Source organism: Rhinoderma darwinii, chromosome 1 (genome assembly GCF_050947455.1).
Source record: "Rhinoderma darwinii isolate aRhiDar2 chromosome 1, aRhiDar2.hap1, whole genome shotgun sequence".
NCBI classification, from domain to species: Eukaryota; Metazoa; Chordata; class Amphibia; order Anura; family Rhinodermatidae; genus Rhinoderma; species Rhinoderma darwinii.
The window spans coordinates 387,755,810-387,776,201 of NC_134687.1; the positions used below are offsets into that span (position 1 = coordinate 387,755,810).

At 35.9% G+C, this 20,392-nt stretch overlaps 2 protein-coding genes across 8 annotated transcripts in view; one reads left to right on the plus strand and one right to left on the minus strand.

Annotated features, from left to right (window-relative positions):
- Positions 1–1,341: 1,341 nt before the first annotated feature.
- Positions 1,342–8,667, minus strand: HNRNPK (heterogeneous nuclear ribonucleoprotein K). Of its 2 annotated transcripts, none has more exons than XM_075828656.1 (15): positions 8,547–8,667; positions 7,086–7,170; positions 6,850–6,947; positions 6,633–6,689; positions 5,648–5,691; positions 4,780–4,852; positions 4,588–4,701; positions 4,232–4,360; positions 3,826–4,133; positions 3,622–3,679; positions 3,305–3,320; positions 3,114–3,178; positions 2,748–2,917; positions 2,008–2,086; positions 1,342–1,474 (listed from the first exon to the last, which is right to left on the minus strand). In XM_075828656.1, exons 2-14 carry the CDS (start codon positions 7,138–7,140, stop codon positions 2,047–2,049), a joined length of 1,227 nt encoding a protein of 408 aa, XP_075684771.1. In that variant the 5' UTR covers positions 7,141–7,170; positions 8,547–8,667; the 3' UTR covers positions 1,342–1,474; positions 2,008–2,046. The 2 variants fall into 2 exon arrangements, with proteins under 2 accessions (XP_075684771.1, XP_075684779.1); XM_075828664.1 differs by having other exon boundaries at positions 3,622–3,658; positions 8,547–8,666.
- The window catches only part of RMI1 (RecQ mediated genome instability 1), a 54,725-nt gene continuing 42,220 nt past the window's right edge, over positions 7,888–20,392 (plus strand). For 2 of the 6 annotated variants that reach the window (XM_075828621.1, XM_075828630.1), the window contains exon 1: positions 8,941–9,184. The gene's annotated coding sequence lies outside the window, so the exon portion shown is untranslated. Of the gene's footprint in view, positions 8,883–8,940; positions 9,185–20,392 lie in introns of those variants that run through there. The other 4 variants (XM_075828614.1, XM_075828607.1, XM_075828638.1 and 1 more) reach the window with 4 other exon arrangements.

Sequence of the window (20,392 nt, forward strand, 5' to 3'; positions counted from 1 at the left end):
CTGCTCAAATATTAACAGTTATCCCAGTAAGATTTGCACAGAAATGCTTAAGTAGAGTTTCATTCTCCATGTAATAACTGAATTTAGAACAAAACAAAACCCAAAAAATAAAAAGATACAAAAAACAAAATACACACTAAATCTTTAACATAAAGCAGATATAATTCATTCAGCTCTACTAATTCTGTACAATTCTCTTGGAAGTGGGAAATTCTCCGCTGTTTGTGAATTCATAGCGTGGTTACTATTAACAAATGCATCCAGAGATCCAGATCTTGGTTTGTAATCCAAAAGCAACCAAAGAGGGGGGGGGGAAAGAAAGCATTCCAGGTTTTTTTTTCATTGGAGCGGTTCTAAACAATATATTTTGGAATCCACTTATGCCTGAAAAAGAAATTCATATTTTGTTCCGGATATATAAAATATTAAAAACATAGCAGATGGCTGAACCCAAGCAGGACATGAAAACTTAAAATAGACAAACTCTACTCTGTGAAGGTTACTGAATCAAAAGGCAAACCCTCCACAGTGTAGCATTATCACACTGCTATTCTTATGCCAATTGCCAGAAAAGCCTTACTGATTACCCACTTCTGCTATCGGACGTTCTTAAAGAGACGGTCACTCGTGTAGCAAAGCCCTATATCCTAGCTAATCTAATAGGCGTTGTCACACTGATAATTTTCACTAGCGTTGTGTCCCAAAAAGATTTTAAAAGCGATGCGTTTTTTATTCTAAATATGTAAATGAGCAACATAAGATAACAGCAGCGATTCTCTGGAGGTGGAGCTACCTCAGTCTCCGTGTAGCGCCTATTAGACTTATTAGGAGATAGGGAATTAATAAAGTAGTGACAGTCCCTTTAAGCAGAAACTCAAGGTTTGTAAACTAAAACTAATGGAATTATAACCCTTTAAGAATGACTGTGTAATTTGATCACTTCTACTACTTCGCATCATGCATACTGTCCAAAGATGAAAGTTGGAACAGGGCAGTGGAAAAATAAGCGCGGCTTGCACTTGTCAGACTCAGTCTTTTGTTTTTCAAATCCAAATGGGGAGATAGGATCTTAGGCATTTTGGATTGTGAATAATAGTTCTAGAATTAAGTCCTGATAAAAAGGAACATGAAAAGAATTGTTAATTTACATTGTAAACTAAAAAGTCAAAAACGATATATTTAAAGAACACCCAGAAGGAACAAAGAAATTTTTTTTTTGGGGAAAAACCAAAGTCTGCATTTTGAACACACGTTTTGAAGCACACCATTCTCTCCAAGTACCAATTGCAAAGTACCCATTTAGATTTGAAAATTATTTGATAAACACGCCATGGAACTAAGTTTCCTTAAAACTGTTTTTATTGTGAGAATAGAAATAATTGTAAAACAAGCTCAAGTGCAAAGGAGAACTTAATTTCAGCACTGCTCACTGTACACTTTCCTCTTCGTCATTAATGTGGTCTGTTAAAGAGTTCTGTAAAAGAGAAACCAAAAATGGGGTTTGTGCTTTATTCAACCTAAAACACTAAGAACTTATGTTCAAAAACCAAGAGTCACAATTAAAGAGGTGATCAGCATATAGCAGTTATAAAAACAAACCCCAGAGTGAACTACATTTATTAAAAAATAAAAATGTACAAAACAGTAAATTTCCACTACTCCCGAGTGATAACCATTTGTTCTTAAAATATATAAATTATGTAAACCATCCACAAGTTCATTAAAAGCTTCAAGGTTGATTAAAAAAAACTCTGCATCTGATCCCAGACTGAACGGCTATAAAAACCACTCTCAATGGCAAAGAACTAGATCGTTACATATCAAACACCAATTATTTTTCTACACCTTAAAATGTAGTACACCTATGAAGTAGAGGAATGTTTTTATTTTTTTATCAGAAGCGAAGATAAAGAAAAACAAAAAGGATGCAGGTTTCCTTCATTCTTCACTAGTCTTAGAAAAACTTGCCAGAATACTGCTTCACACTATAAAAAAAGAGAATCTTACATTAGAACCCTTGAGCATGTGCCTCTCAATGTTTAGAAGTCAAAACCCATAAGCATAATCTTCAGAATACTGCTTCACACTATAAAAAAAAGAAAATCTTGCATTAGAACCTGTAAGCGCATAAACCTGACAAAAATAAGAAGGTATAAACCCAAAAGGCTAGCACGTAAGTTAATAAAAAAAAAAAAAGAGTGATTAATATGCAAATTAGTGATATTTACAATGCAAATAACCCAAAACATGCTATAGTATTAAGCCAAATTAACAAAAATTAGTAGGGGGTTAGTAAATAGAAGAGGTGTGAAACGCTGCATTATAGCATCCAATCAAAACGACTGTAACTTGTCCTGTAGAGGCATGGTCTGTGCCATATGGCAGACCGTGATTTGTTGTCAATGCTGTTATCTAAAAACAACAAAATCACTAGTCTTCCACACAGAACTAAACCAACATCCACTGATTTCTTCTAATATTATATCTACAGGCACATTAATATAATGTTCATTTTACAGATCTTTTGCAGCAGTTTCACGACAGAAAGTTGAGCTGTTAATTTCATGAAGCAGAATTTATTTTAAAGCACCTTGATTTTTAGTAATAAAAAAAAAGATAGGAGGTAAAAAAGCCAGAAAATCTGAAAAGGGGAAAAAAAGGAGTTAAAAGTATTACAAAGGCTTCATACAACTTCTAGCGAAGATATTAGTCTCAGAATCATGCATTATAAAGGGTCAACAACTTGCCTGTTCTGAAGCAAATATTGTGCATTCTGTATCTGGTCTTGGGTGCCTATAATTGTGATGATTCGATCATCTGACCCTTCCAATGGTTCATCAATTTTGATAGACGCACCAGACTCATGACGAATTTGTTTGATCCTTTGACCTCCTTTTCCAATAATAGAGCCGGCCAACTTAAAAAAAAAAAAAATAAAAAAAAATTAGATTATAAATGAATACGTGCTTCTATAAAAACTAACCAACTCTTAAAGGCTACAACAATCATTAAAAAAAAAGACAACACGACTGGAGTGGTTGCATTAAAAAAAAAAAAAAAAAAAAAAAAAAGAGAAGAGGGGGTTTACAATACTAAATGAAAATTGTACTTACATCTTTAGGAATAGTTACTTGAGTGGTTATGACAGGACCACCTATATCCCCATAGGATCCCCGCCCTAGAAAGAACAGAACAAAAGAAAATTGGAATGGAACACTAAGAACATTGCCCACAGAAGTCTATGCCCAAAATAGAGTATTGTAAAGTACATAGGAAACAAAAAAAATAAATCCAAAACACTTACCATATCCGGAGCCACCCTGGAAAACAAACAAAAATAAAAAGACAAATGTTAGTCAGAAAGCCAAAGTTATACATGTGCAAGTTCTAACTGCAATGATCACTTTTATACACTTTTTTTTTCTCTCCACACCGTTGAGCACACCAGATTATACTAACGTTAAGTGTCACTTATTTAGAATTTGTGTGTAACAAAAAAAAAAAAGTGGGAGAGAAAAAAAACAAAAAAAAAAAACAACCACCTGTTTGGGCTTTGTCAATTTTAAAAACAAATGCGATAAGTATGGTTACGCAAAAAAAATATTAAAATATGACACCTACCATTCCATCATAATGGTCAGGTCTCCCTCTCCGGTCACTAGAAATAAAATCAAAATCTCTATATATAAACAAAGCAAATGTCAGTAGTCAGCAACAAAAAGGACAATATAAAAACAGAAGATTATCATTACTACATCACAACATAAACTATGCAACTTAGCATTTGCTTTTAATTGCAACCTAAAAATATAAAAAGATTCTCACCCTCCTCTTGGTGGTGGGGGTGGTGGAAGTGGAAGATTGCGGGCCCTACTGCCACCTCTGCCTCCACGACCTGGAGGAGGTGGGAGTGGACCCCGCCTTGGGCTCATATCATCGTAATCTCTTCTTGACTGAGGCATTGGACGACCACCTGGACCTGGAGGCATTCTATCAAAACCGCCTCTAGCATGCATCGGGAAACCCATAGGCCGTCCACGTCTGTCATCAAACATCATTGTAAAGCCACCATAATCATATGTTTCATCATAGAAGTTGGGGTCATAGGGTTGTGCTCTTCCTTTGATTGGAGACTGACAAGAACAAAAAAAAACAAAAAAAAAAAAAACCTTAATTATAGATTCACACAAAAAAAAAAGTAGGATTTTAAAAAAATTCAAATAATGCTTACTTCAGATATGAGGTCAAGGATAACTTTGATGCAATCAACCACTCTTTCTGGTTTTCCGCCAATAAGCACAACACGATCTGTAGAATGGGGGCAACACTCCTGGAATAGCTTAATCGTAGTCTGTGTGTTCTGGGGGAAAAAATAAAATAAAAATAGGTTGAGTCTGTTAAGTTGTTATTACAAGAATACGGAAAACTAATATACATCTGTAGTCAGCACTTAACAGCTTAAATACATGTCCTTTTAAGAGAACGCACTCACCAACAGTGATAAACAGCGAAATCCAAAAGAGAATTTTATACCATTGTTGTAAAAAAGCATTAACGACAGATAAGTACAACAAACCAATTCCATACCTCTCGGAGTTCCTTGATCTTTGCACCCTTGACACCAATGATGCCTCCTGCCAGAGACTGGTGAATTAAGAGCCTCAACTCACAGTCAAAGTCACTTCCCTTATAGTGCTGGTACTGCAAAGAAAAGTACAATTGTTGTAAAAGATCTAGAAAAGAAAAGTAAAATTAAAAACTGAACAAAACCACACATACCTCTTCTAATGTGGGAATGATTTTCTTCAGGATTTCGCCAATTGTCTCAATGTCTGCACTGATACTTAATATACTGGACAACACACACGACAAGAAAAAACAAAACAATGTTACTAAAGCTTTCACATCTATAGTGATAAGGATGTTAAAATGTATATCTAAAAAGTCTATTTTAAAGATGTACACATGCGCTTTTTTCCTTTTTAATTTTTCCTTCAGTTGAATGTGACTGGGCAGTAAACGTTTAGATGCTGGTGAGGGAAAGGGATTCTGGAAGGATTTAGATAAAGCGGGCAAAAAGAGGCACAGAACTGGAAACAAGTGAATGATCACATTCCCCGTCACCACTAATTTAGGACACCCTCACTATCTGAATGAAACTGGCGCACTGCAGGGAGAGCTGAAAATGCAATTGGTGGATACTGTATGGATGAAACACCTTCAGAAACTGGACATATAAATGAGCTTTGGAGGATCAAATTAAAATGACAATAAGCAACAGAAATGTGAAGTGAAAGAGCAATTAAGAGTTAGCACCTAATTAGGAAAGGAATAGTAAACAATGAAACAGGCAATGCTGCAGGAATCAGGTGGGCCATGTAGACAGAAACCACTTAGAAAATAAAAGGTACATTGTGGAAATATGCAACTCGAAGCGATGTTTGCTTCCCTTCTATATGGAAATTAGTGGGTCCAAAGACTATAACTTAGATAGAGAAGAAGAAAGGAAATATAAAAATAAAAAAATTCAATGGGAAAACAAGACAGAAAATAACACTATGTAGGGGAAACTAATCATATTAAAAGGCAGGTTATAATACATTTCTCTTTCTAATCAGGCAGTGAGGCATAAACTGTTGGGACATACCGCTCGGGGCCACTGCTGTCTGGGACTGAAACACTGGCATTGTACTGCATTGGTCATTGGCGTTCGTGGATGTTGGCATTGGGCATGGGCATTCAATCGGAAGATGTCAGGAAAAGTGCCCGTTGGGCAACGAGCACATTTTTGGGCATAGCCAACCAGGGTTTTCACATGGGCGTTCAGGGGTAGATGGGCCGTCATGATGGGCAACGCAGGGGTAAGACGATCCAGTACATGGGCAACGGAGATACGTGGCCAAAAAAACAAGGAGAGGGAAAAGGGGGGGAAAAGCAATACATTTTAATTTAATACAAACTAGACTCAATTTACAATTAACGCAATGGTATTAAGGCATATCGAAACACTTGAGATTACAAATGCTGACTGCAGTTAAACTCTAGGAATTACAAAACTCTAGCGGGCTGGCTCGTGGGTCTAGACACATTCCCTCAGACGGATGTATAATATGAAGGATCTCAGCAGATCCAAAACCGTTCTCAAATGGAGACCAAATGGAGCTAAAGAAAAACGTACAAATGAAAGCAATTCCACTTGTCTAAGTGAAAATCCAAGGCAAATTGTGATACTCAAAAAATGGTGGTTAACAGGCAAGTAACGAAAAAAAAAAAAAAGACCAAAAAGCACGCTAAAGATTGTGTTAGGCACAGAGTGCCAGGTACACTTCATGTAAGCGTCGCAACACTGATTCAGAAGTTATGCAAGTGTCTAATCACGAGTCAACCCACTTACACATTGTACTGACTGTACGGCTACTAACCATTTATTCTATTAAACGTTGTGTCATTTATCTAAAGAAACACTAGCCTATCCTAACCATACTGCAAGTAAAGCTAGAAACTGTAGTTCTACTATAGCTAAGTCCCCACAATCCCCATGTACAAAGCTTAAGTGGAACTGTCTTTGCTGTGTAGATACTCTAAAAGGACTAAACCACAGTGGAGAGGGGGATTGGTTTTGAAACACTCACGTCTGTCCGAAGTGCTTTTATATTCTTTCCTCCTTTACCGATCACTGCACCGGCATTCTGAAAAGAAACCAATACAGATGACATTAGTTACTGCTACAGTCACTACTGACCAGTGATCATCGCACAGATATATGCCCTGTAGTAGTAATATTTCAAATCATCAATGACGCAAAGGAACACATCTGGCTGCATATTGTAACATTCGCCGTAAACGTACTTTGCTCTGGAGCAGAATACGCAACTCCACCATCATATCTGCGTTTCTGGATCTCTTGAAAGCCTGTTCATCCTCCATGTCTTCTGCTGGACGTTTTCCTACGGGAAAGGTAATCGTATTAAATCAGCGTGCAATGGAGATCTTTATCTAGCACATATGGAAAACATTACGACGAATCATGCGGCTATCACCACTCCAGAGATACAGTGGCGACATAACGCAAGGCAGCATCTCACCGTTGGTCTCAGTGTTAGTGAATTCAACCTCTTCCTGCTCTGTCTCCATCTTCATGAAATAAACTTACAAGGTGGTGGCAGCTATCTGTGAAGAGACAACAGGTAAAATAGCAGATCATCATGGTGGCAGATCTACTACTGCTGATGGAGGAGAGAAAAGCCAATGACAGAACCTAAACAGGCCACCCGGGTTATAAGAAAGGAATTGTAGGGGGCGGGACAAAGCGATGACTCCTCTAGAGCCCAGTGACCTATCAGAAACCATTCATTTGCAATTCTGATTTATCTAACCAGTCTCAATAGCCAATCAGTGTAACACACCAATAACATAAAGGCACGGCAAACCCAAAGGAAGCGACTTATTACATTAGCCTATACAAGAGCTACTAACACCACCTATGTAAACGTATCTGGAGGGTCACAGAACTGGAGAGGATTTGTGATCATGGGGGCCAGATATCTTCTGAATACCCCTTTGTTCAACACTAGTCATCTCAGCCTGAAATTACTCAGAAGGGAATAATAGCTTTATATAACTGGACGGCAAATACTCGAATTTAGAGACCGACTAGTGTTTTTCTATGGGATTATTAATAAATATAATCTCAATTATTAACAGTCCTGGGGGACTACAGATAGATATGAGCAGCTCTAGAATACGAGCAGATCGCGTGCCCTTGTCACGATATAAAAACATCCACTGGTTTTGGTAAACTGAGCAAAGGATAAAACGGTCACAAACGCCGTCACACCGAGGGGAGACCGTGCTCATATAAACGCCATGCAGTCTACACTGGGCACGAAGAACAATAGGATGCGACAGACCGAGACTCCGACCCTTCCTTTGTCTCCTCGCTAGTACAGGACACCGGCCACAGCGGCCCCGCCCCTCAGCCGCAAGCTTCCGCCACCAGCCATTTTGTGACTGCGAGAAGACGGGTAGACAGCATGGCGGCTGCGAAACATACAAAGCCCGCCTAAAAACTCGTTATCAGTACATTACGCACAGTACAAGTCCTACACCATGCGCCATCCCCTAACCCATGAGGTAAACTGCGCAGACTGCTACCCCAAATACACGGTCTAGTCCTCCGGTAACACTAGGGAAGCGGGAGTAACAGAACCCGTCAGCATTCCCCTCAGCAACTGTAAAGAAAGACGACATGGGGGATGGGCGAGAATACGCCTGGTAACGGCGACACCGCTCTCCCTGACGTCACCTCAGGCCTGCAGCAGACAATGGAAAACCCTCCCTATTAGTCCGTATCCGTTTATTTAGCGGGCTCCGAGTAGAACCTACACCGTCGTGGCCGAAAACAAGAAGCCCTGCGCCAAGGTCTAACGACCGCAATACCCGCTACCAGAGTGACGCACACACTAATAAAAACCCGTATAGGCCTTCAGAACTCAGCTCAGAGTCACCGCAGTAAGCCCTGCGTCTAAACTGCCCCGTTTACTTACCTCGCTCCTCCGCCTCACCCGAGCTCCCTCCACTAACACGGCCAAAGCACAAGACGAAACCACACGGAGTGCAACCTATAGAACAGATAAGCGTACAGCTCTCTTCTCTGACGATGATTGGCTGGTCACTAGGGGGAATCGATTGCATTGGTTGAGGAAGAAGCCAATCAATTCTAGCCCCGCCCACTTCTTCCAACAGTGCACTGTACTATACAAGCTTGGTTGAATGGAAATCCTGGCGAAGACGAAGAAAATAAAAAAAACAGCGTCTAGTACTGTGCGGCACGTACGCAAAACGTGAGCGGTTACCAGACGTGTTTACGGTAACTGCATATTGTATGTACTGTAACGTGTAATATGTGGTTAGAAGATGCTATCTGACATGGCGGCCATATGGATAATGGCCGGTAAGGGCTTTACAGCCCATGCTTACCTATGCGTAATTGATCAGTGTAGGAACAAAACACAACGGGTCTTCAGAGGTTCTAAAGCACAGTACGGCAAACCCGTTGCCAAGACAATGGATCGGGGGAGGGGGAGAAATGTCGCGTTACGCCGCGAGTTCCTGCACAGCCTGCGGCCCTCTAGTCCAATGCGCTGATACCGGTTGTGTGCTGGCGCCTCGTGCGAGCCAGTGGGTGAGTGATGAGCGGGAGCTGGGCCGTGCTCCGGAGCCATATGTATCATGTACATAGCGTGCCATTGATTTTCTGTATATTCATCTCTATGAGATGAACGTCCATAGCATGCCCGCCTGCACGCCACTATGGCCACACACGCCCGATCATTGTTCCTTATCCCACGTTCTGCTCAACGATTAACAGAAGTGCTAGTCTTTGAGAATTATTTCCATATACATATATGCTCGGCCATTTATTTCAGTGGGAGAGGGGGAACAATCTGCTGTCACCAGCTTATTTTCTGGGGGTTAACAAAGCATTGGACGTGTTGAAATCAAACATGTCCATTTCTTCGTTCCCCCAACGTCATATGTTGGGAGAGTCCGGCAGCCCCCTACACGTTAGATGGTTGGCCGATCCCGCGTGAATCGGCAGGTTCGACCCAAGTTTTTCTGATGTATGAGCGCCTTGAGACATTTGGCGGAATTGACACTGTTTTTCCACATTGACCGTTTGTCCCGCCAATAATAATGGTCTCTGCAAGTAATGAACGTTGATCGACTCCTTCATTCACTCTTCATTGTATTACGAACGCTTGGAAACCGTTTTGTGATCTGACTTCTGGGTCTCCTACAGATACCTGGAATATTGGGTCTTCAGCGCAACTACTTTTACATTTTCTCTCTGTATTATATCACCCCTGACCTGGTGCTGTGCGTGAACTATTCACTTGAATGTAAAATAACGGAACAGAGTAATGTAAACATGATCGCTAGTGTAAAGACCCTAAGGTAAGGCCCCATGCACACAAACGTATTTCGGCCCCATTCATTTCAATGGGCACATGCAGACAACCATGGTTTCCACGGTCCGTGCGTGCCCTGGAGCCTGGACCGCAAAAAGAACGGACATGTCTTATTACGGCCGTGTTCTGCGGTCCAGGCTCATAGTAATGAATGCACGCGGCCATGTGCACAGCCCATGATGTGCGGGCGGCCCGTGGGTGACACTCCGCGGCCGTCTAACCCGAAAGTCACAGCCGTTCACATGACTACGGTTGTGTGCATGAGGCCTTAAAGGGGGTATTCCCCACTAAAACATTTATGGCATATCAACTCTAGGATCCACAACTGTCTCCATATCGGAGGCCACAAGACCCGCCTGGTAAGGAAACTGCCACTTCCAGGTGTGGAATGAATGGAGGAGAGGTGGCCACGCATGTGCGCAGCTCCCTGTTCATTACTATGGGAGTTACGCAAACAGCTGAACCCGCTTGCTCCAACTCCCATAGGAATGCATGGATAGAACCATACACTTCTGGTCAAGTGCTTCTCCCTTCTGACCTCGCCTGGATGCAGCGTATGCCTCGCCAAGCAGACTGGGAGCGGTGACCCTGGTACTGAAGATAGGTGTTGTGGCAGCACGGTGGCTCAGTGGTCAGCATTGTGGTTTTGCAGCGCTGGATTCGAATCCGTCCAAGGGCAACATCTGCATGAAGGTGATATGTTCTCCCCATGTGTTTTCTCACTCCAAAACATAAAAATAAGGAATTTATATTGGGGACCATGAGGGATTGCAACTTCTGTACTGCGCTGCGGAATATGTTGCAGTAGGGATGTCACGATACCAGAATTTGGACTTCGATACCGATACTTCGTTTAGTATTGCGATTTCGATACTTTGCCAACAGTAATAAAAAAAAAAAAAAGTTCTTCCATTTCCATTTTCTGATGTGAGGCGCGAGGTGTGATGATGAATTTAACCTCCATTTGCCTCACATTAATAGTAATTAACCCCATCATGTTTCTCAGTCATAATGGGTTAATGTGTGAGGTACATGATGGGGTTAATTACTATTAATGTGAGGCACATGGAGGTTAAATTCATCATCGCACCTCGTGCCTCACAATAAGTGATAGAAAGCAGTCTTTATTTTATCTTTTTACAGCGTACACGTCATAAATGATGCAAAAAAAATAGTTGTGCAGGTTATTACGGCCGCGCCAATACTGAATGTGTGTGTTTTATATATTGAGACTTACTTTAATGTTTATTGTAAAAAAAGTGTATGTGTATTTTTTTTTTTTTAATTTAACATTACTTTGTTTTTACTTTATTATTTTTAAACTGTAATGTCCTGGTATATATCTATATGCTGATAGTAATGTACCGGTATATATCTATATGCTGATAGTAATGTACTGGTATATATCTATATGCTGATAGTAATGTACTGGTATATATCTATATGCTGATAGTAATGTCCTGGTATATATCTATACGCTGATAGTAATGTACCGGTATATATCTATATGCTGATAGTAATGTACTGGTATATATCTATATGCTGATAGTAATGTACCGGTATATATCTATATGCTGATAGTAATGTACTGGTATATATCTATATGCTGATAGTAATGTACTGGTATATATCTATATGCTGATAGTAATGTACTGGTATATATCTATATGCTGATAGTAATGTACCGGTATATATCTATATGCTGATAGTAATGTACCGGTATATATCTATATGCTGATAGTAATGTCCTGGTATATATCTATATGCTGATAGTAATGTACTGGTATATATCTATATGCTGATAGTAATGTACTGGTATATATCTATATGCTGATAGTAATGTACTGGTATATATCTATATGCTGATAGTAATGTACTGGTATGTATCTATATGCTGATAGTAATGTACTGGTATATATCTATATGCTGATAGTAATGTCCTGGTATATATCTATATGCTGATAGTAATGTACCGGTATATATCTATATGCTGATAGTAATGTACCGGTATATATCTATATGCTGATAGTAATGTACTGGTATATATCTATATGCTGATAGTAATGTACTGGTATATATCTATACGCTGATAGTAATGTACTGGTATATATCTATATGCTGATAGTAATGTACTGGTATATATCTATATGCTGATAGTAATGTACCGGTATATATCTATATGCTGATAGTAATGTACTGGTATATATCTATATGCTGATAGTAATGTACTGGTATATATCTATATGCTGATAGTAATGTCCTGGTATATATCTATACGCTGATAGTAATGTACCGGTATATATCTATATGCTGATAGTAATGTACTGGTATATATCTATATGCTGATAGTAATGTACCGGTATATATCTATATGCTGATAGTAATGTACTGGTATATATCTATATGCTGATAGTAATGTACTGGTATATATCTATATGCTGATAGTAATGTCCTGGTATATATCTATACGCTGATAGTAATGTACCGGTATATATCTATATGCTGATAGTAATGTACTGGTATATATCTATATGCTGATAGTAATGTACTGGTATATATCTATACGCTGATAGTAATGTACTGGTATATATCTATATGCTGATAGTAATGTACTGGTATATATCTATATGCTGATAGTAATGTACCGGTATATATCTATATGCTGATAGTAATGTACTGGTATATATCTATATGCTGATAGTAATGTACTGGTATATATCTATATGCTGATAGTAATGTCCTGGTATATATCTATACGCTGATAGTAATGTACCGGTATATATCTATATGCTGATAGTAATGTACTGGTATATATCTATATGCTGATAGTAATGTACCGGTATATATCTATATGCTGATAGTAATGTACCGGTATATATCTATATGCTGATAGTAATGTCCTGGTATATATCTATATGCTGATAGTAATGTACTGGTATATATCTATATGCTGATAGTAATGTACTGGTATATATCTATATGCTGATAGTAATGTACTGGTATATATCTATATGCTGATAGTAATGTACTGGTATGTATCTATATGCTGATAGTAATGTACTGGTATATATCTATATGCTGATAGTAATGTCCTGGTATATATCTATATGCTGATAGTAATGTACCGGTATATATCTATATGCTGATAGTAATGTACCGGTATATATCTATATGCTGATAGTAATGTACTGGTATATATCTATATGCTGATAGTAATGTACTGGTATATATCTATACGCTGATAGTAATGTACTGGTATATATCTATATGCTGATAGTAATGTACTGGTATATATCTATATGCTGATAGTAATGTACTGGTATATATCTATATGCTGATAGTAATGTACCGGTATATATCTATATGCTGATAGTAATGTACTGGTATATATCTATATGCTGATAGTAACGTACTGGTATATATCTATATGCTGATAGTAATGTACCGGTATATATCTATATGCTGATAGTAATGTACCGGTATATATCTATATGCTGATAGTAATGTACTGGTATATATCTATATGCTGATAGTAATGTACTGGTATATATCTATACGCTGATAGTAATGTACTGGCATATATCTATATGCTGATAGTAACGTACTGGTATATATCTATATGCTGATAGTAATGTACTGGTATATATCTATATGCTGATAGTAATGTACCGGTATATATCTATATGCTGATAGTAATGTACCGGTATATATCTATATGCTGATAGTAATGTACTGGTATATATCTATATGCTGATAGTAATGTACTGGTATATATCTATATGCTGATAGTAATGTACTGGTATATATCTATATGCTGATAGTAATGTACTGGTATATATCTATATGCTGATAGTAATGTACTGGCATATATCTATATGCTGATAGTAATGTACCGGTATATATCTATATGCTGATAGTAATGTACTGGCATATATCTATATGCTGATAGTAATGTACTGGTATATATCTATATGCTGATAGTAATGTACTGGTATATATCTATATGCTGATAGTAATGTACTGGTATATATCTATATGCTGATAGTAATGTACTGGTATATATCTATATGCTGATAGTAATGTACTGGTATATATCTATATGCTGATAGTAATGTACTGGTATATATCTATATGCTGATAGTAATGTACCGGTATATATCTATATGCTGATAGTAATGTACTGGTATATATCTATATGCTGATAGTAATGTCCTGGTATATATCTATATGCTGATAGTAATGTACTGGTATATATCTATATGCTGATAGTAATGTACTGGTATATATCTATATGCTGATAGTAATGTACTGGTATATATCTATATGCTGATAGTAATGTACTGGTATATATCTATATGCTGATAGTAATGTACTGGTATATATCTATATGCTGATAGTAATGTACTGGTATATATCTATATGCTGATAGTAATGTACTGGTATATATCTATATGCTGATAGTAATGTACTGGCATATATCTATATGCTGATAGTAATGTACCGGTATATATCTATATGCTGATAGTAATGTACTGGCATATATCTATATGCTGATAGTAATGTACCGGTATATATCTATATGCTGATAGTAATGTACTGGTATATATCTATATGCTGATAGTAATGTACCGGTATATATCTATATGCTGATAGTAATGTACTGGTATATATCTATATGCTGATAGTAATGTACCGGTATATATCTATACGCTGATAGTAATGTACTGGTATATATCTATATGCTGATAGTAATGTACTGGCATATATCTATATGCTGATAGTAATGTACTGGTATATATCTATATGCTGATAGTAATGTACCGGTATATATCTATATGCTGATAGTAATGTACTGGTATATATCTATATGCTGATAGTAATGTACTGGTATATATCTATATGCTGATAGTAATGTACCGGTATATATCTATATGCTGATAGTAATGTACTGGTATATATCTATATGCTGATAGTAATGTCCTGGTATATATCTATATGCTGATAGTAATGTACTGGTATATATCTATATGCTGATAGTAATGTACCGGTATATATCTATATGCTGATAGTAATGTCCTGGTATATATCTATATGCTGATAGTAATGTACCGGTATATATCTATATGCTGATAGTAATGTACTGGTATATATCTATATGCTGATAGTAATGTACCGTATATATCTATACACTGATAGTAATGTACCGGTATATATCTATATGCTGATAGTAATGTACTGGTATATATCTATATGCTGATAGTAATGTACCGGTATATATCTATATGCTGATAGTAATGTACTGGTATATATCTATATGCTGATAGTAATGTCCTGGTATATATCTATATGCTGATAGTAATGTCCTGGTATATATCTATATGCTGATAGTAATGTACTGGTATATATCTATACACTGATAGTAATGTACTGGTATATATCTATATGCTGATAGTAATGTCCTGGTATATATCTATATGCTGATAGTAATGTACTGGTATATATCTATATGCTGATAGTAATGTACCGGTATATATCTATATGCTGATAGTAATGTCCTGGTATATATCTATATGCTGATAGTAATGTACCGGTATATATCTATATGCTGATAGTAATGTACTGGTATATATCTATATGCTGATAGTAATGTACTGGTATATATCTATATGCTGATAGTAATGTACCGGTATATATCTATATGCTGATAGTAATGTACTGGTATATATCTATATGCTGATAGTAATGTACCGGTATATATCTATATGCTGATAGTAATGTACCGGTATATATCTATATGCTGATAGTAATGTACTGGTATGTATCTATATGCTGATAGTAATGTACTGGTATATATCTATATGCTGATAGTAATGTACTGGTATATATCTATATGCTGATAGTAATGTACCGGTATATATCTATATGCTGATAGTAATGTACTGGTATATATCTATATGCTGATAGTAATGTCCTGGTATATATCTATATGCTGATAGTAATGTACTGGTATATATCTATATGCTGATAGTAATGTACTGGTATATATCTATATGCTGATAGTAATGTCCTGGTATATATCTATATGCTGATAGTAATGTACTGGTATATATCTATATGCTGATAGTAATGTACTGGTATATATCTATATGCTGATAGTAATGTACTGGTATATATCTATACGCTGATAGTAATGTACCGGTATATATCTATATGCTGATAGTAATGTCCTGGTATATATCTATATGCTGATAGTAATGTCCTGGTATATATCTATATGCTGATAGTAATGTACTGGTATATATCTATACGCTGATAGTAATGTACTGGTATATATCTATATGCTGATAGTAATGTACCGGTATATATCTATATTAGGGATGTCACGATACCAGAATTTGGACTTCGATACCGATACTTCGTTTAGTATTGCGATTTCGATACCAATTTCGATACTTTGCCAACAGTAATAAAAAAAAAAAAAAGTTCTTCCATTTCCATTTTCTGATGTGAGGCGCGAGGTGTGATGATGAATTTAACCTCCATTTGCCTCACATTAATAGTAATTAACCCCATCATGTTTCTCAGTCATAATGGGTTAATGTGTGAGGTACATGATGGGGTTAATTACTATTAATGTGAGGCACATGGAGGTTAAATTCATCATCACACCTCGTGCCTCACAATAAGTGATAGAAAGCAGTCTTTATTTTATCTTTTTACAGCGTACACGTCATAAATGATGCAAAAAAAATAGTTGTGCAGGTTATTACGGCCGCGCCAATACTGAATGTGTATATTTTATGTATTGAGACTTACTTTAATGTTTATTGTAAAAAAAGTGTATGTGTATTTTTTTTTTTTAATTTAACATTACTTTGTTTTTACTTTATTATTTTTAAACTGTAATGTCCTGGTATATATCTATATGCTGATAGTAATGTACCGGTATATATCTATATGCTGATAGTAATGTACTGGTATATATCTATATGCTGATAGTAATGTACTGGTATATATCTATATGCTGATAGTAATGTCCTGGTATATATCTATACGCTGATAGTAATGTACCGGTATATATCTATATGCTGATAGTAATGTACTGGTATATATCTATATGCTGATAGTAATGTACCGGTATATATCTATATGCTGATAGTAATGTACCGGTATATATCTATATGCTGATAGTAATGTCCTGGTATATATCTATATGCTGATAGTAATGTACTGGTATATATCTATATGCTGATAGTAATGTACTGGTATATATCTATATGCTGATAGTAATGTACTGGTATATATCTATATGCTGATAGTAATGTACTGGTATGTATCTATATGCTGATAGTAATGTACTGGTATATATCTATATGCTGATAGTAATGTCCTGGTATATATCTATATGCTGATAGTAATGTACCGGTATATATCTATATGCTGATAGTAATGTACCGGTATATATCTATATGCTGATAGTAATGTACTGGTATATATCTATATGCTGATAGTAATGTACTGGTATATATCTATACGCTGATAGTAATGTACTGGTATATATCTATATGCTGATAGTAATGTACTGGTATATATCTATATGCTGATAGTAATGTACTGGTATATATCTATATGCTGATAGTAATGTACCGGTATATATCTATATGCTGATAGTAATGTACTGGTATATATCTATATGCTGATAGTAACGTACTGGTATATATCTATATGCTGATAGTAATGTACCGGTATATATCTATATGCTGATAGTAATGTACCGGTATATATCTATATGCTGATAGTAATGTACTGGTATATATCTATATGCTGATAGTAATGTACTGGTATATATCTATACGCTGATAGTAATGTACTGGCATATATCTATATGCTGATAGTAACGTACTGGTATATATCTATATGCTGATAGTAATGTACTGGTATATATCTATATGCTGATAGTAATGTACCGGTATATATCTATATGCTGATAGTAATGTACCGGTATATATCTATATGCTGATAGTAATGTACTGGTATATATCTATATGCTGATAGTAATGTACTGGTATATATCTATATGCTGATAGTAATGTACTGGTATATATCTATATGCTGATAGTAATGTACTGGTATATATCTATATGCTGATAGTAATGTACTGGCATATATCTATATGCTGATAGTAATGTACTGGTATATATCTATATGCTGATAGTAATGTACCGGTATATATCTATATGCTGATAGTAATGTACTGGTATATATCTATATGCTGATAGTAATGTACCGGTATATATCTATATGCTGATAGTAATGTACTGGCATATATCTATATGCTGATAGTAATGTACTGGTATATATCTATATGCTGATAGTAATGTACTGGTATATATCTATATGCTGATAGTAATGTACTGGTATATATCTATATGCTGATAGTAATGTACTGGTATATATCTATATGCTGATAGTAATGTACTGGTATATATCTATATGCTGATAGTAATGTACTGGTATATATCTATATGCTGATAGTAATGTACCGGTATATATCTATATGCTGATAGTAATGTACTGGTATATATCTATATGCTGATAGTAATGTCCTGGTATATATCTATATGCTGATAGTAATGTACTGGTATATATCTATATGCTGATAGTAATGTACTGGTATATATCTATATGCTGATAGTAATGTACTGGTATATATCTATATGCTGATAGTAATGTACTGGTATATATCTATATGCTGATAGTAATGTACTGGTATATATCTATATGCTGATAGTAATGTACTGGTATATATCTATATGCTGATAGTAATGTACTGGTATATATCTATATGCTGATAGTAATGTACTGGCATATATCTATATGCTGATAGTAATGTACCGGTATATATCTATATGCTGATAGTAATGTACTGGCATATATCTATATGCTGATAGTAATGTACCGGTATATATCTATATGCTGATAGTAATGTACTGGTATATATCTATATGCTGATAGTAATGTACCGGTATATATCTATATGCTGATAGTAATGTACTGGTATATATCTATATGCTGATAGTAATGTACCGGTATATATCTATACGCTGATAGTAATGTACTGGTATATATCTATATGCTGATAGTAATGTACTGGCATATATCTATATGCTGATAGTAATGTACTGGTATATATCTATATGCTGATAGTAATGTACCGGTATATATCTATATGCTGATAGTAATGTACTGGTATATATCTATATGCTGATAGTAATGTACTGGTATATATCTATATGCTGATAGTAATGTACCGGTATATATCTATATGCTGATAGTAATGTACTGGTATATATCTATATGCTGATAGTAATGTCCTGGTATATATCTATATGCTGATAGTAATGTACTGGTATATATCTATATGCTGATAGTAATGTACCGGTATATATCTATATGCTGATAGTAATGTCCTGGTATATATCTATATGCTGATAGTAATGTACCGGTATATATCTATATGCTGATAGTAATGTACTGGTATATATCTATATGCTGATAGTAATGTACCGTATATATCTATACACTGATAGTAATGTACCGGTATATATCTATATGCTGATAGTAATGTACTGGTATATATCTATATGCTGATAGTAATGTACCGGTATATATCTATATGCTGATAGTAATGTACTGGTATATATCTATATGCTGATAGTAATGTCCTGGTATATATCTATATGCTGATAGTAATGTCCTGGTATATATCTATATGCTGATAGTAATGTACTGGTATATATCTATACACTGATAGTAATGTACTGGTATATATCTATATGCTGATAGTAATGTCCTGGTATATATCTATATGCTGATAGTAATGTACTGGTATATATCTATATGCTGATAGTAATGTACCGGTATATATCTATATGCTGATAGTAATGTCCTGGTATATATCTATATGCTGATAGTAATGTACCGGTATATATCTATATGCTGATAGTAATGTACTGGTATATATCTATATGCTGATAGTAATGTACTGGTATATATCTATATGCTGATAGTAATGTACCGGTATATATCTATATGCTGATAGTAATGTACTGGTATATATCTATATGCTGATAGTAATGTACCGGTATATATCTATATGCTGATAGTAATGTACCGGTATATATCTATATGCTGATAGTAATGTACTGGTATGTATCTATATGCTGATAGTAATGTACTGGTATATATCTATATGCTGATAGTAATGTACTGGTATATATCTATATGCTGATAGTAATGTACCGGTATATATCTATATGCTGATAGTAATGTACTGGTATATATCTATATGCTGATAGTAATGTCCTGGTATATATCTATATGCTGATAGTAATGTACTGGTATATATCTATATGCTGATA

What these genes read in the sequence shown, in the direction of transcription:
- HNRNPK (XM_075828656.1), bottom strand. Translation starts at nt 7,140, where the DNA reads ATGAAGATGGAGACAGAGCAGGAAGAGGTTGAATTCACTAACACTGAG. An exon ending in AAGTAACTATTCCTAAAGAT is followed by an intron (nt 2,918 to 3,113) that starts GTAAGTACAATT and finishes TTTTTTTTTAAG; the next exon opens with TTGGCCGGCTCTATTATTGG. An exon ending in CAATATTTGCTTCAGAACAG is followed by an intron (nt 2,087 to 2,747) that starts GCAAGTTGTTGA and finishes TTTTTTTTATAG; the next exon opens with TGTGAAGCAGTATTCTGAAG.